The sequence below is a fragment of the Orbicella franksi genome, chromosome 8 (genome assembly GCF_964199315.1).
Source record: "Orbicella franksi chromosome 8, jaOrbFran1.1, whole genome shotgun sequence".
In the NCBI taxonomy this organism is placed as follows: domain Eukaryota; kingdom Metazoa; phylum Cnidaria; class Anthozoa; order Scleractinia; family Merulinidae; genus Orbicella; species Orbicella franksi.
In genome coordinates this window covers 12739646-12753571 of record NC_138152.1, presented here as the reverse complement: position 1 = coordinate 12753571, position 13926 = coordinate 12739646, and the positions used below count along the sequence as shown (strand labels likewise).

General features: G+C 39.8%; 3 protein-coding genes across 3 annotated transcripts in view; 1 reads left to right on the top strand and 2 right to left on the bottom strand.

The window, feature by feature from the left end:
* Positions 1–2354: 2354 nt before the first annotated feature.
* Positions 2355–5041, bottom strand: LOC145495371 (melatonin receptor type 1B-like). The gene has a single exon (XM_081474984.1). The coding sequence runs from the start codon at positions 3763–3765 to the stop codon at positions 2734–2736; it is 1032 nt and encodes a 343-aa protein (XP_081331110.1). The 5' UTR covers positions 3766–5041; the 3' UTR covers positions 2355–2733.
* Positions 5042–5151: 110 nt separating this feature from the next.
* On the bottom strand, positions 5152–7406 carry LOC145495374 (melatonin receptor type 1B-like). The gene has a single exon (XM_081474986.1). The coding sequence runs from the start codon at positions 7220–7222 to the stop codon at positions 6200–6202; it is 1023 nt and encodes a 340-aa protein (XP_081331112.1). The 5' UTR covers positions 7223–7406; the 3' UTR covers positions 5152–6199.
* Positions 7407–10348: 2942 nt separating this feature from the next.
* LOC145495366 (alpha-parvin-like) overlaps positions 10349–13926 on the top strand; it is a 23052-nt gene continuing 19474 nt past the window's right edge. The window contains exon 1 of the mRNA XM_081474979.1: positions 10349–10869. Coding sequence (XP_081331105.1) covers positions 10746–10869 — 124 coding nt within the window. The 5' untranslated portion in view covers positions 10349–10745. The remainder of the gene's footprint in view (positions 10870–13926) is intronic.

Genomic DNA, 13926 nt, shown 5'->3' with positions numbered 1-13926 from the left:
TGTACTCACCTTGTTATCTCATTATTGTGAAATTGTCTGAAAACATTGTTTTGGAAACGACCCTGCTGAGCTGGAAAAAAAAAACTGCAATGAACAATGAACCGACCGTTAGAGTGCCGGCATTTTGCCATTTTCGACAGTTTTACAACAGCATAAAAAAACATTCTGAGGCATTAATCGACTTTGTATGTTTCTAAACCTTAATTCTTGAATGAAACAAAACACTCTTATGAGGAAAATTTAAAACTAAGAGCAATCCAAATTATTTGAAGATAAGCCATAAAACAGGGCTTTAAAATTCTTTTCAAACTACTAGTCTTAACTTACCGCTGAAGTTTTACAAAAAGCACTTCTTCGGCACCACTTTGACTCTTTAGTCCTCTGTACTGTAGGAAAAAGATAGTTTCCTTTTTTTGGGTGAATATCTCTTTATGCTTTGCAAAATTGCATATTTTTTCCATTCTCCCACTGAAAGAATTTATGGCAAAACCCGTTGGAAGTAAAAAACTGCTCAAAGAAAACTCAGCAAAAGGCGTGTGTCTCCCCAGTCTCCCTCCAAGCAGTCAATCTCTCCCCAGGCTCTTTTAGCTTTTAGCCAAAAACCTGCCCTAGCTTTCGTCGACTCTCGTTGGCATCTAGATATAGCATCGACTTCGGCAACTTTCGTTCATCCATTTGACTTCAAAACAGTCCCCTCCTCTGAAATACTTATTCGTTGTAGTATAAGTAAGAACGCGTATGTAAGGTAGGCGTCGGTTCCCTGCGAGCAGCAGCGTCAATGTAATCAATGATGGAAACTGAAAATTTGTCTGGAACACCAAGTTCAGGATTAATAAAAAATTAAGCTAACATTATGTTAGAACAATTAAACAAGTCAAGCAAGTCTTTGATCTAAACATTTCGCACGCTAAAAGTTTTGAGCTAACAGGCATTTCTTCAAACAGTTATACGTAGTTTAGTTCGATTGGTATATTGATCGCCAATTATTTGCCTTCCTGCGGCAAATTGTCAGTACCTGTTTCCTCGCTGAGCACTGCATCAATATAAACACCGCTTTCAGCTTACTAGAACAAAAAGAAACAATTGACGATTTAAAAGCGCATATTTCCCGATTGTCAGAAAACGGAACTACTTTAGTGCAGTGCATTTACTGAACAGTAATACCATTAATTAACGAGGTAATGAAGTAATGAGGCGAGAATCAATTATAACTACATCTAACTTAAGCATGACAGTTTCACCAAGTGTTTGCAATTTGGCGCATATAACCAGTACCTCCTTGCCCTTTTAATGTCATGATGAAAATACATTTAAAACTAGCGCATGATTGAAACCCCTGTTCTGCATTCCATCCGTAAATCTTTCCAGTTTGGAGATAAAATGCATCACATAAGTCATCATAATTGAATTTCAGAGTCTCAATATCAAGGCAAAGTAATTTTAATCACAATCAAACTTGGTTTCATACTGCCATACTGACGCTTCCCACTGAGGTTTCGATGCATTCTTTTCCATCAAGCATCTCAGTATACGTGAATGATTTATTTCAGATATCATGACCTAATATTCACTATTACAAGGGTGTAGTAATTATAAACAGGGTCACCCAACGGACTGTTTCGGTAAATTATCCGTTCAGAAGGCCTCTAATCTGAGGCTCGATTTCGTAACGTGAATTCAGTGTCACCTCGAACTTTCGCGATATGAGAAACATCATGCCTGTTGTGTCCGGATTAATAAAAATGTCGTTTTGGGTAACGAAAATAGGTCAGTTGTGATTTTCCCAAAGGCAATAAGAACTAAGGTTTTCGGGAAATGGAGTGAAAAGCCCTAATAAATTCGAGAAGACTCACGTTCCCCTAGAATGACCAAAACAGATGAAAATTTTATAGCGCAGCTTAAAATTAACCTACAGAGCTTCAAAAACACTCCAGATAGCCTAAAACAACATTTGCCATCATTTGAAATCGCCATGTCCCTGGCCACTCGCAGTAAGCAGAGGTCGTAGATCAAATCAGCTCAGTAATCAATTCAATTCAATTCGATCCAATATTATTTACAATTATTTTAGTGACATACATTTCACTCAATTACTAAAATTACAGAATAAGAAAGAAATAAAAAAATGCAAAATTACGTTAAATAAAAAAACAAAGTGTACTGTGTACTGGCCATTGGAGCAAAAGCTTTCGAGTTGACCACTATCACAGTTGACTAAATTATAACTTAATTTAACTTAAGAAGAGTATCTATTGTTCCTGACTGAGTGACATCATTTTAGGTGTTTCCATCTAGAATTTTGTCTGTCTCCTTTACTGAATCATATATATGACAACTAGAAAAAGCACGGGAAATATAGTTCTATAGTTTTTAAGTTTAAAAGGAAGCTATTTAACATTTGCTTAAATTAACGCATCCAACAGTGGTAACATTTAGAGATTTTTGTATGCATGATTGACTTACAACTCTTGTCGTACAGCAGAATTCATCATTTATCTCGAGACAGTTTTCTTTTCTGAAACAGATCACCAGAAGTGTACATTTTCAAGATAAATAATGCTGAACTTCACGCCAAAGATATATCGATATGTGATAAGTCATACCAGAGTCGGTTTCTTTGGATAGTCACACACTCGTTGGAGGATTTTGTGCCCTAATTTCCAGGATTAAATGTAGGTTCTTAACTAATGAGAAAAGACATAGCAAAGATCACAGGCACAGATGTCGTCCATTCTATTTTCCTTTTTCTAAGCTCGTGGTTTGTGCTTTCTGGCGGGTTCTTCGGGTCTCATCGACAGAAGTAACGTCGGAAACTCCAGTACATCGACTCCATCTCAAGCGAAACATACCTCTAAAAACAGCCTTGTATTCTTGTCTGAATTGTTTGTGTGTTGCACCATATACGAAAGGGTTAATGGTGCTACTCATGTAAACTAAGAACCCGTATGTAAGGTAAGCCTGCCGCGCCAAAGTTGGTTCCCCGCGAGATGCGTCAATGTAGTCGATGATGCAAACTGGAAGCCAGCAGCATGCGAAGCAAACCATCACCGCGGCTAAAGTTTTGGTCACTTTTGCTTCTTCCACGTTAGCTCTGAGCTGCTGAGGATTGTTTTCGTAAGAGAAAACTCGATTGGATCGCGACACTGTGTAGAAAACCTTAGAGTAGCAGAATGCGATGATTGATAAGGGGGTAGCGATGTAAACGCACTCAATAAAGATTGTATAAGCAATGTTGGCATCGAATGTGTACAAACACATGGCTTTACCGGGCTGGAATTCAAATCCGATGTTTTCGAAAAAAAATGGAGGCACAGATCCGATCAAAGCCACACACCATACAACGGCTATGTACATCAAAGTTCGTTGTTTTTTGAATAACACGATGTACTTTTCCGGTTTCACGACACAGAAATAACGACTCACTGCGATTATACCCATGGTGTGGAGAGATGCTAGTCCAAACGTGAACACTCCGAAACCATGGAAACGACAAAAAGCTTCACCAAAAATCCAATGTCCTTGGATTAGAGTTGCCACTGAAAAAGGCATACAGCAGGTGGACATCAGAATATCGCTAATAGCCAGCGCTACGACAAACGTGTTGGATAGCGTCCGAAGCCTCTGGTTTCTATACACAGCGTAACAAACTGAGAGATTTCCAACGAATGCTGCGACATTGATGATAGCAAAGAAGCCCGTTTCAATCCAAACAAGTTCACTTTTTCTGGAGGCAAGTTCCAGAGAAAGCGATTCCACTGAGTCCATGATTCTGATTCTAAGATGGTAGTAACTGCAGAATAAAACGGCCTTGGTAACCAAATCGAACCCTTTTTCATACGTTAAATAAACTTGTCACAAATTAAGACTCTGTGTTATCCTTTGAAATGACTCTTTTGCTCAAACGATTACAAATAATCTCTACATGTACATGCAGTCACCGACAGGTCAGTTATAAATGATGATTTAAAAGCGCATATTTCCCGATTGCCAGAAAACGGAACTACTTTAGTGCAGTGCACTTATAGTAATACCATTAATTGACGTTGTAATGAGGCGAAAATTAATTATAACTACATCTAGCTTAATGATGACAGTTTCACCAAGTGTTTGCACTTAGCCGCATATAACCGGTACCTCCTTGCCTTTTGATGTCAGGATAAAAATGCAGTTAAAACTAGCGCATGATTGAAACACCTTTCTGTATTGCATTCCCTAAGTCTTTCCATTTTGGAGATGAAATGCATCATAGAAGTCATCATAATTGAATTTCGGAGTCTTAATATCGAGGCAAATTAATTTTAATCACAATCAAACTTGGTTTCATACTGCCATCTGACAGTTAACATTAAAGTTTCCATGTCCTTTTTTATCAAGTATCTTAGCACGTGAATGATTTGCTTTAGATATCGTGACCTGATAATCACTTATGTAAGGGTGTACTTATTATAAACAGGAGCACCCAATGGATCGTTTCGACAAATAGGCCCTTTGCACGATCCGGTCAGGTGGTACAAAATCACACATGCTGGGACGCAAGTTGCACAGTGGGACTTTCAAAACAAAGCAACTCGTACCAGTCCACCTTGACCTGCCTTTGTTTTGGCCGTGCAACTTGCGTCACAGCATGCGTGATTTTATACCATGTGACCGGATCGTGCAAAGGGCCTGTTATCTGTTCAGTAGGCCTTTACTCCCCTCTGATTTCCTTAAGTGAATTGTCACCTCGAACTTTTGTGATATGAGAAACTTAATGCCTGTTGTTTTCGGATTGATACATGTTAAAATGTCGTTTTGGGTGACTAGAAAAGGCCAGCTATGATTTTCGGAAAGGCAATGAGAACTAAGATTTTCGGAAATGGAGTGAAAAGCCCTAAGAACATGCATGGAGAAGACTCAAGTTCTGAGAAAATCCCTAAGAATATGGAGAAGACTCAAGTCCCCTGATTGTAAATCGAATCAGGTGATCATTGTTGCTGGCATCATTTTAAGTGTTTAAATCTAAAATTTTGACAGTCTCCTTATTGAGACATGTATGACAACTAGAACTGAAAGGGCATTCGAAATATAGTTATAGGGCAAAGTTTGAAAGGAAGACCACTAACTTGCTTCAAATAACGCATCTAAAACTGGTAGCATATAAAGAATTTTGTTTAAAGTGCCTACGAGGTAAAAAAATAATTGCTGCTTATTTGAAAGGCTTTTCAAAGTAAATAAGAATAGCGTTTTCCTTTTTGGAATATCTTTTTTCGTTTTAGAGATATTCACGTTTTTGTATTATGCAAATGAGGAAAGTGATGATGTCATAGGTGGTTACACTTAAACAATAAAATACTGAATCAAGAATATCTCCAGAAATATTGGAGCAGTGTTCTTCAAACTTGGCACCAGAAATGTACATCACAAAAGAAACAGAATGACACCTACTACGTCGTTGCCCTGGCGATATTCTTGGCTTCAGTCTCTTTCTGTGAAAAACCAAATATCCCCATTTGCAACCTTTTAAAGTGAGACAAAGGGTCTTGCTCGGAACACACATAGTTCCATATTGTCTTAACTCTCCCCATTAGATTGGTGGGAGTGGACGATCCTTGTTTAAGATAAAATCTGGGAATTTTAGTCTTAATTAAAACAAGACCAGCGGCGTAACTGTTGTCATGGCAATGGCACGACGGGTGTCATTTTGTTTCTTTTGTGATGTACATTTCTGGTGCCAAGTTTAAAGAACACTGCGTTAATATTTCTAGAGTTAATCTCAATTGAGTGTTGTGCTGTTTTAGTGAAACCAACTATGACGACATCACATTCCTTATAAAAACGTAAATATCTCTTAAACGAATTCCAAAAAGGAAAACGCCACTCTTCTTTACTTTGAAAAGCCTTTCAAATAAGCAGCAATTATTTTTTACTTCATAGGCACTTTAACTGGGTGACGTATCTTGACGCTTAGCCGAAAATTATTGACTTTTCTCGAGACAATTTTTGGAACAGATCAGCACCAGCAATGAAAACAAATTCCATATGGATAACACTGGACTTTATTCCAAAGATATACCAGAATGGGTTTGTTTGCATAGCTACGCACTCTGTTGCAGATTTTGTGCCTTGATTTTCGGGATTAATTGTAGGTTCTTAACTAATGGGGATAATGAGGAAGCACATAGCAAATATTTCACGGCAGGAAGCATCTATTCTACTTTCCTTATTCTAAGCTCGTGGTTTGTGCTTTCTGGCGAGTTCGTCGGCTCTCATCGACAGAAATAACATCGGAAACTCCTGTACTTCGACTCCCTCTAAAGCAAAACATATCTCTCAAAACAGCCTTGTACTCTTGTCTGAATTGCTTATGTGTTGCACCATATATGAAGGGGTTAATGGTGCTACTCAGGTAAACTAAGAACCCGTATGTAAGGTAAGCCTGCCGTGCCAAAGTGGGTTTCCCGCGAGCAGCATCAATGTAGTCGATGATGCAAACTGGAAGCCAGCAGCATGCGAAGCCCACCATCACTGCTGCTAAAGTTTTGGTCACTTTTGCTTCTTCCACGTTAGCTCTGAGCTGCTGAGGGTTGTTTTCGTGAGAGAAAACTCGATTGGATCGCGACACTGTGTAGAAAACCTTAGAGTAGCAGAATGCGATGAGTGATAAGGGGGTAGCGATGTAAACGCACTCAATAAAAATTGTATAAGCAATGTTGGCATCGAATGTGTACAAACACATGGCTTTACCGGGCTGGAATTCAAATCCGATGTGTTCGAAGAAGAATGGAGGCACAGATCCGATCAAAGCCACACACCATACAACGGCTACGTACATCAAAGTTCGTTGTTTTTTGAATAACACGATGTACTTTTCCGGTCTCACGACACAGAAATAACGACTCACTGCGATTATACCCATGGTGTGGAGAGATGCTAGTCCAAACGTGAACACTCCAAAACCGTGAAAACGGCAAAAGGCCTCACCGAAAATCCACTGTCCTTGGATTAGAGTTGCCACTGAAAAAGGCATACAGCAGGTGGACATCAGAATATCGCTAATAGCCAGCGCTACAACAAACATGTTGGAGAGCGTCCGAAGCCTCTGGTTTCTATACACAGCGTAACAAACGGAGAGATTTCCAACGAAAGCTGCTACATTGATGATAGCAAACAAACCCGTTTCAATCCAAACAAGTTCACCTTTTCTTGTGGCAAGTTCGAGGGAAAGCGATTCCAGTGAGTCCATGATATTGATTCTAAGATGGTAGTGATTGGAGAACAAAACGGCCTCGGAAACCAAATGGAACCATTTTTTTTTATGTGTGAAATAGTGAAATAAACTTGTTACAAATTAAGAGACCATGTTGTCCTATGGAATGAGTCTTTTCTCCAAATGATTACAACTTATTGATCTAATTTCTGCATGTATATGCATGTAGTCACCCGAGTGTTAAGAAATGATCCAATCATTGTATTTACATGTATTTCATGACAAATTTTTACATACACCTGCCCTCTTACTGTTTGAATACAAACGCTAATTCATGACACTAGGACAAATAAATTAAGAGCGGCTTTTCTCCAACTGTCGGAAAGCGGAACTGCATTTGTTGTTTGACCACTAATGCCAGCGTCGCTCTGACAGAATTGCAACATTGATGTAGCAGAGAGATGACAAGTTGACAATTTGTTTACAGTTCACTAATTATGACCACTGCGCGCTATTGATGATGATATTGATATTCTTCCAAGCAATCATTGTGAGGTATATCGTATATTGGCCATAAAACTGGACAGGAATCAAACAAACCGCTTTTTGAGATAATACGCTTGTCCTATTTGCTGTCTTACGAAGAAAATGAATATAAAAGTACAACTCCCCCTATAAAATCTTAACAATTTTCGGATGGTTTCAAGCATTAAGTGTAATTCATTTTTGCAATCATTATACCAAAATATTGAGAATTTTAATCTTGTAAACAAACTTTATTGCCGCTGTGTTGGTACAAAACACTATGAGGTGTTGTTAGCAGTATTTCCAATCAAGTCTACGAGTGTGTGCAAGTCGTTTATCTCTTTTTACCCACGCCTAACCACTTGAGTCGGCGCTTGTTCAATCCCCCGCAGAAGTTATTTTGTTCGCTCTGTTGACGATATTAGGAGAAAATCGAACGTCTATGAACTGAAACGATGAGAAGTCTAAGACTACTACAAGGCTGACATCCTTGTGTCTTGCAGTATAGTCTTTGACTTCTCATCGTTTTACTTTTCAAGTTTGACTGATTAGATCTCTTGTGAGATCCAACGTTCAATCAAGCAGGATTTTCGATTCGTTCACGGCTTTGCAGTTTATTTAGTTTGCTCTGTGAACTGACCAGGTGTGCGCAGGAGTGTTAAGTTATCGAGTCCATTAAAGTTTAAGGCTAGCATTACGCTTTAGGCTTGTCAAATTGCAGTTGCTACTCACAAAGCATCAAACTTTGTAATAAACTGTATCCGTAATAAGCACCATAGGCAAGTAACTAAATCTACATAACTGTATATAGTATTGTGACAGCATAGCTATCATTATATGAATCTTTCTCCCACACTCCGCTTCGGCTTGATTCGTTGAAACAAACTTTCTTGTCGCCGCAATGTCTCGACAGTTTACTTATTCATTAAGTATCTTGTTGGGTTTCTGATATTCATCATCTCTTAGGTGTAAATTCGTCTCGCTATTGATCACTGGTAACTAGTCCCCATGGGTGCGCCAAACTCGCCAGCAGCTCCTATCTTATTATCGGAAAAAAGCGCTCGCGTTAACTAAGGTATGAGAAATTAAAACGCGACTTAAAGGAAAAATTACTTCCCAATAAGTCAAAATATCGTGACTGAACTCCTTTAAATTCCTTCATTTTAAATCTAAATAAGCAGCTTTTCCGAATTGAATTTTCCTTGAGTAATTTTCGCTCTGTACACGCCTCTAACTTGAAGGAAAACTGAAAATATAAATAGTTAAAAGGGAAAATAATAAGCCATGAAGGAACAAGGATGGTCAAGGAATTTTATCCATCCAATAAAATAATTATTCCAAATTGAACAGCATGTCCATGTTGTCCTATAAGACTGCTGCTGTCGGTTGTTTTCGTAAGAGAAAACTCGATTAGATCGCGACACCGTGTAGAACACCTTAGAGTGGCAGAATGCGATGATTGATAAGGGGGTAGCGATGTAAACGCACTCAATAAAGATTGTATTAGCAATGTTGGCATCGAATGTGTACAAATACATCGCTTTACCGGACTGGAACTCAAATCTGATGTTTTCGAAGAAAAATGGAGGCACAGATCCGATCAAAGCCACACACCATACAACGGCTATGTACATCAAAGTTCGTTGTTTTTTGAATAACACGATGTACTTTTCCGGTTTCACGACACAGAAATAACGACTCACTGCGATTATACCCATGGTGTGGTGCGATGCTAGTCCAAACGTGAACATTCCAAAACCGTGAAAACGACAAAAAGCCTCACCAAAAATCCACTGTCCTTGGAGGTAGGGGTGTAATATGTCACCTTTTCTTCGGGGTGCAACATTTTTTATCTTCAAAAACGCTTGTTTTAACATGTAAATACATAACACTATCTAAAACAGAAACTAAACAGAAACAGAGACTTAAGACACACTAAAAAATGAGGTTTTGTATACACCGCTCGCCAGTCTTTGAACTGGCCGTTGACTAAAGGTTATTTTTGACAGTTGGGATACGCTTTAATGGCCGTTGCCTTTGTGGAGAGTTGGTCGTTGTAGAGATGGTAAAATAAGAGGGAATGTATGAACTGTCCGCCTGGATAAAAAAGTTGCGGCGGCCGTTGTAGAGAGGTAGCCGTCAGTGAAAATTTGACTGTATTAACGTACACAACAATCATGAGACACGCTACTCTGGAAGACCCATCTTTCGTTTGCTTTCTTTTTTTTTTTTCTTTCACAAACACGAATAATGTACAACGAAATTTAGAACCAGCTCTGAATCAAATTTTCCTTTGAAGAGTAATCAACCGTACAAAATGTCCGGTCATCCAACGATGTGACCAGAAAAAAACAATTTTTGACCGGACATTGCCCGTTGACCGGTCATTATTTCAAGCCCGCTATATTTTATATAATATTACCGGATTTCGGATTCCGGATTTCGGATTCCGGATTTCGGATTCCGGATTCCGGATTCTGGGTTCCAGATTCCATATCTTAGGGTTACCCCATGCACCCCCATCCCCCACCCCCACCCCCACCCCCCCCCCACCTCCTCGGCCAGCCTGAATAATGCTCAGGTTAGCCTGTTTTAAAGTTAAAACTGAGTCTGTAGTCGGGACGTCTACAAACAAATGTCATACACCACATTTCAGAAGCCTAAGACAAAAAAAAAAAGATTTTTATACCATGAAGCGTGGATATGACAATTCTACCAGCCATCTACCCGCAGGACAAACGGAAAAGGAACTATTTGATGTATGTCTGTAGCTTACCATCTCCAGCATACGCAGCAGCATTGAACACAAGCTAAGATGCCTGGGAGTAGGCCGTATTCTCAAATATTTCGTTTGAGGATCTTCCTCTAGCTCGCCGCCATTTTTTCGAAATTTCCAAACATTCCGAATGACGAGATATAACAAGTACTGCTATTGGTCCTTGGAAACTCGATCTGCCAATGAAAATAGTCCTTAGTTGAAGCATTCTTTTACTTACAGAGAGGTTCATGGGTAGCTGAAAAAACCAGCACAAACATGGCGTCTACTCCTTCAAGTCCTGGTTCGCCAACTGGCACTCTAACACGGGAGAGCTCTAAGAAAGATACCGGAAAGCTTGGCTGGGTTGGAACGCTTACTCGACGGAAGAAAGGACAAGAAGGTAAATTGTTCATATCAAACATCGATGCGTTTTGTTTTGATATCTTGTGTGAATAGTTGTCACCGACCGATCTATCGATCGAAGACATCTGAGTTGTGTACAACTTTTCTGTCGTTTTTTCTCGTGTATTGCTCGACTTTATTAGCCTCTAAGGATCGTTCAGTCTACATTCTTCCCGTTTGTAATGCTATGGGATAATCTTTCAAATTTCATTAATTTTTAGTGAAGGTTCGAAAACATTAATGGCTGTCTAGAAATTCCACAGCGAATTCCAACACTTTATCACACCCTTTCCTGTTTTATCACGACAACGCAACTCTTTAAATATGTCACTTTTCGGGATTAAATTTGTTTCATGCGAATTGTCGTGTAAACTTAATTCGAACGACTGATAACTTATTATGCTAAAATAAGAATAGAAATTGTTGCTCGAAAGTCAGGGAATCTCCCTATTCCGACTCAGCCATCATATGTAAACTTACGCCTAGCAGAGTGTTTTGACCTGTTTTTCATCGAAAGGTTTACTTCATAGGTTTTATTCTTCTTAGATTCACATTCAAATGCACGAGGACACTGCATTTGGATTCACTAACACTAGATGCCCTTTTTTAAAAATATAAATATTTGTTTAGGGGCAGGCTAGTTTAAATGGAGCCATGATACAACATAATTTTAAGAAAAAGAAGATAGCATAACAGTACTGAATAGGATATGAAATTGAAATTAACAAACATGTAAATGGGTTATTCTTAGGCCCAGTTCAGACATTGTGCTTCTGCCGTGCCAAACTAAATTCAGGAATTAAAAGCATGGCAGAAGCACGGCATCTGAATCAAGCAATTAAGTTCAACAAGCTCTGACACACTACATGACTCTGGCATGGCAGCGATTCAAACATCGTGCTTCTGTCGCTCCGAACAAAATTCATAAATTATTGCTGCGGAGCGAGCATAGCGAGCGAGCAGCAACATAATCAGGATTTAAGAAGAATATATAGAAGGGGGTACGAATTCTCGAATTCATCACTTTTTACCACAATGCATTGCAGTTAAACAGACTGCACTGCGCCACTTTTACTGGAGTGCATTGCGCCACGAACAACACGAGGATCTCATACTCGTCGAGCCGTCGTCCTTTTTCGCGTGGATTCCACTGAGAAAGTTTGCTCTGATTTACCTGTAAAGCGATGTGAAGGAGATCGTGCTTGACTTTCACGACTCTTGCTATGCAGTATGTGAAAGTTTGTAAATCTGGACGATTAATTGTGACATCTTAATCTTAGTATGTCATTTCTTAGCAGTCTCGCCTCCTTCGCCGAATTCTTAAATGAAGAGAAATCGTCGTTACTAAAGCCTATAGAATAATTAAGACAAACGAAAACCGTGGAACATGCTGATTTCATAAATGCTGCAATCTATTCCTTTTCATCGAAACATGACTTTAAGCTAAAGCTTGAGCATTTTTACACATCGCGGTGGACACGTTCTTGACACAGTCTGTGTTCTTCTTTCAAGTTCTAGAGATATTTAATGCATGCCAGTACAGAATTTATAAGTTAGATTTGTGCTCCTACAATTTCCACATCTTTCGATTTTCGCGATCTGGTAAAGGGGAGGCTGATGTGTATCGTTTTATGCCCAAACATACTTCAGATCACAATGTGCTTTTTTGTCTCGATCCTTTGTCACACCTCGCCATCGATGCGTCATCATGCATGAAGTTGATGCATACAACGACAGATATTAAGTGATACCACGATTTGACACTACTTTGAGAAATAACAGTTAATGTAAGTCTTGGAATGCGCAGATAAATGAATCACGGCGTTAAATATGTCACTATCAACAGAATGTGCCGCAGCATTACTATCTTTTAGATACCCTAGTAGTAATGTATTTTGGCAAGATTGCATTCTCACAGGGAGTTAGGAGGAGAATTGCCTCGAGGCATCAGTAATAGACCATTTTACAGTTGTCTGCTCAGTGACCTGGCCTTTGTATGGCAGCGAGGCTAGAGTTGACCTTGTTTTGATACAGACCTCACTGCTTTTGTCATGTAAATGCACCTAGTTAGCATCAGAACAACTTGTTTTACACAACAAAAGCAGTGAGGTCTGGCACGGCATCTGAATCAGAGTTGTTTTCCTGTCATGCTACAGTTGAACCTAATTGCAATTTAGTTTGGCATGGCAGAAGCACGACGTCTGAACTTAAGGGCCTTAGATTGGCCTACATGTAGAGCAAACTTGCAAAGTGGTCACTGTGAGGGTATACATTTGCATAATCTAAATCATTAAAAAAACCTCCATGCTGTGTGGATTATCCACTGTTTTTTAATCTGTTGTTCAGATGTGGGACCTTGACATTTCAATCAAAGAATATCTGAATTGCCCAGACTCTGCTGTAAGTTGTGGAGGCAAGTCTTAAACGGGAATGAGGGGTGAGGGGTTGGGGGATGACCCTGAATAGCACTTTGTTTAGTTTGAAAAGCACTCTAGTTAGCCTGAATAATGCCTACATGTAGGTCACCTCTACAGGTGTAAGTAGGTGTGAGCTCCTCGCTCCTCGCTCCTCGCTCCTCACTCCTCACTCCTCGCTCCTCTCTCCTCGCTCCTCACTCCTCACTCCTCACTCCTCACTCCTCACTCCTCACTCCTCACTCCTCACTCCTCACTCACCTCACTCCTCACTCCTCACTCCTCACTCCTCACTCCTCGCTCCTCACTCCTCACTCCTCACTCCTCACTCCTCACTCCTCGCTCCTCACTCCTCGCTCCTCGCTCCTCACTCCTCACTCCTCACTCCTCGCTCCTCACTCCTCATTCCTCACTCCTCACTCCTCATCCCTGTTTTAGACCTTCCAGTTGATTTTGTTGTCTCCCGTTTGTCTTGGTGAGAGCAGGCAGGCTAGTTTTGGTTAGTTTTGGAGAGTATCTAGTTGAATTTGCATGCACATTGTATATGGAGTTTGTCAAGAATGTGTAGTACCTGCCAACTCTCACCCTGAGGTGATTCTAGGATAAAAATTCTAAATTGGCTGTGACTTAGTAAAGTTGGT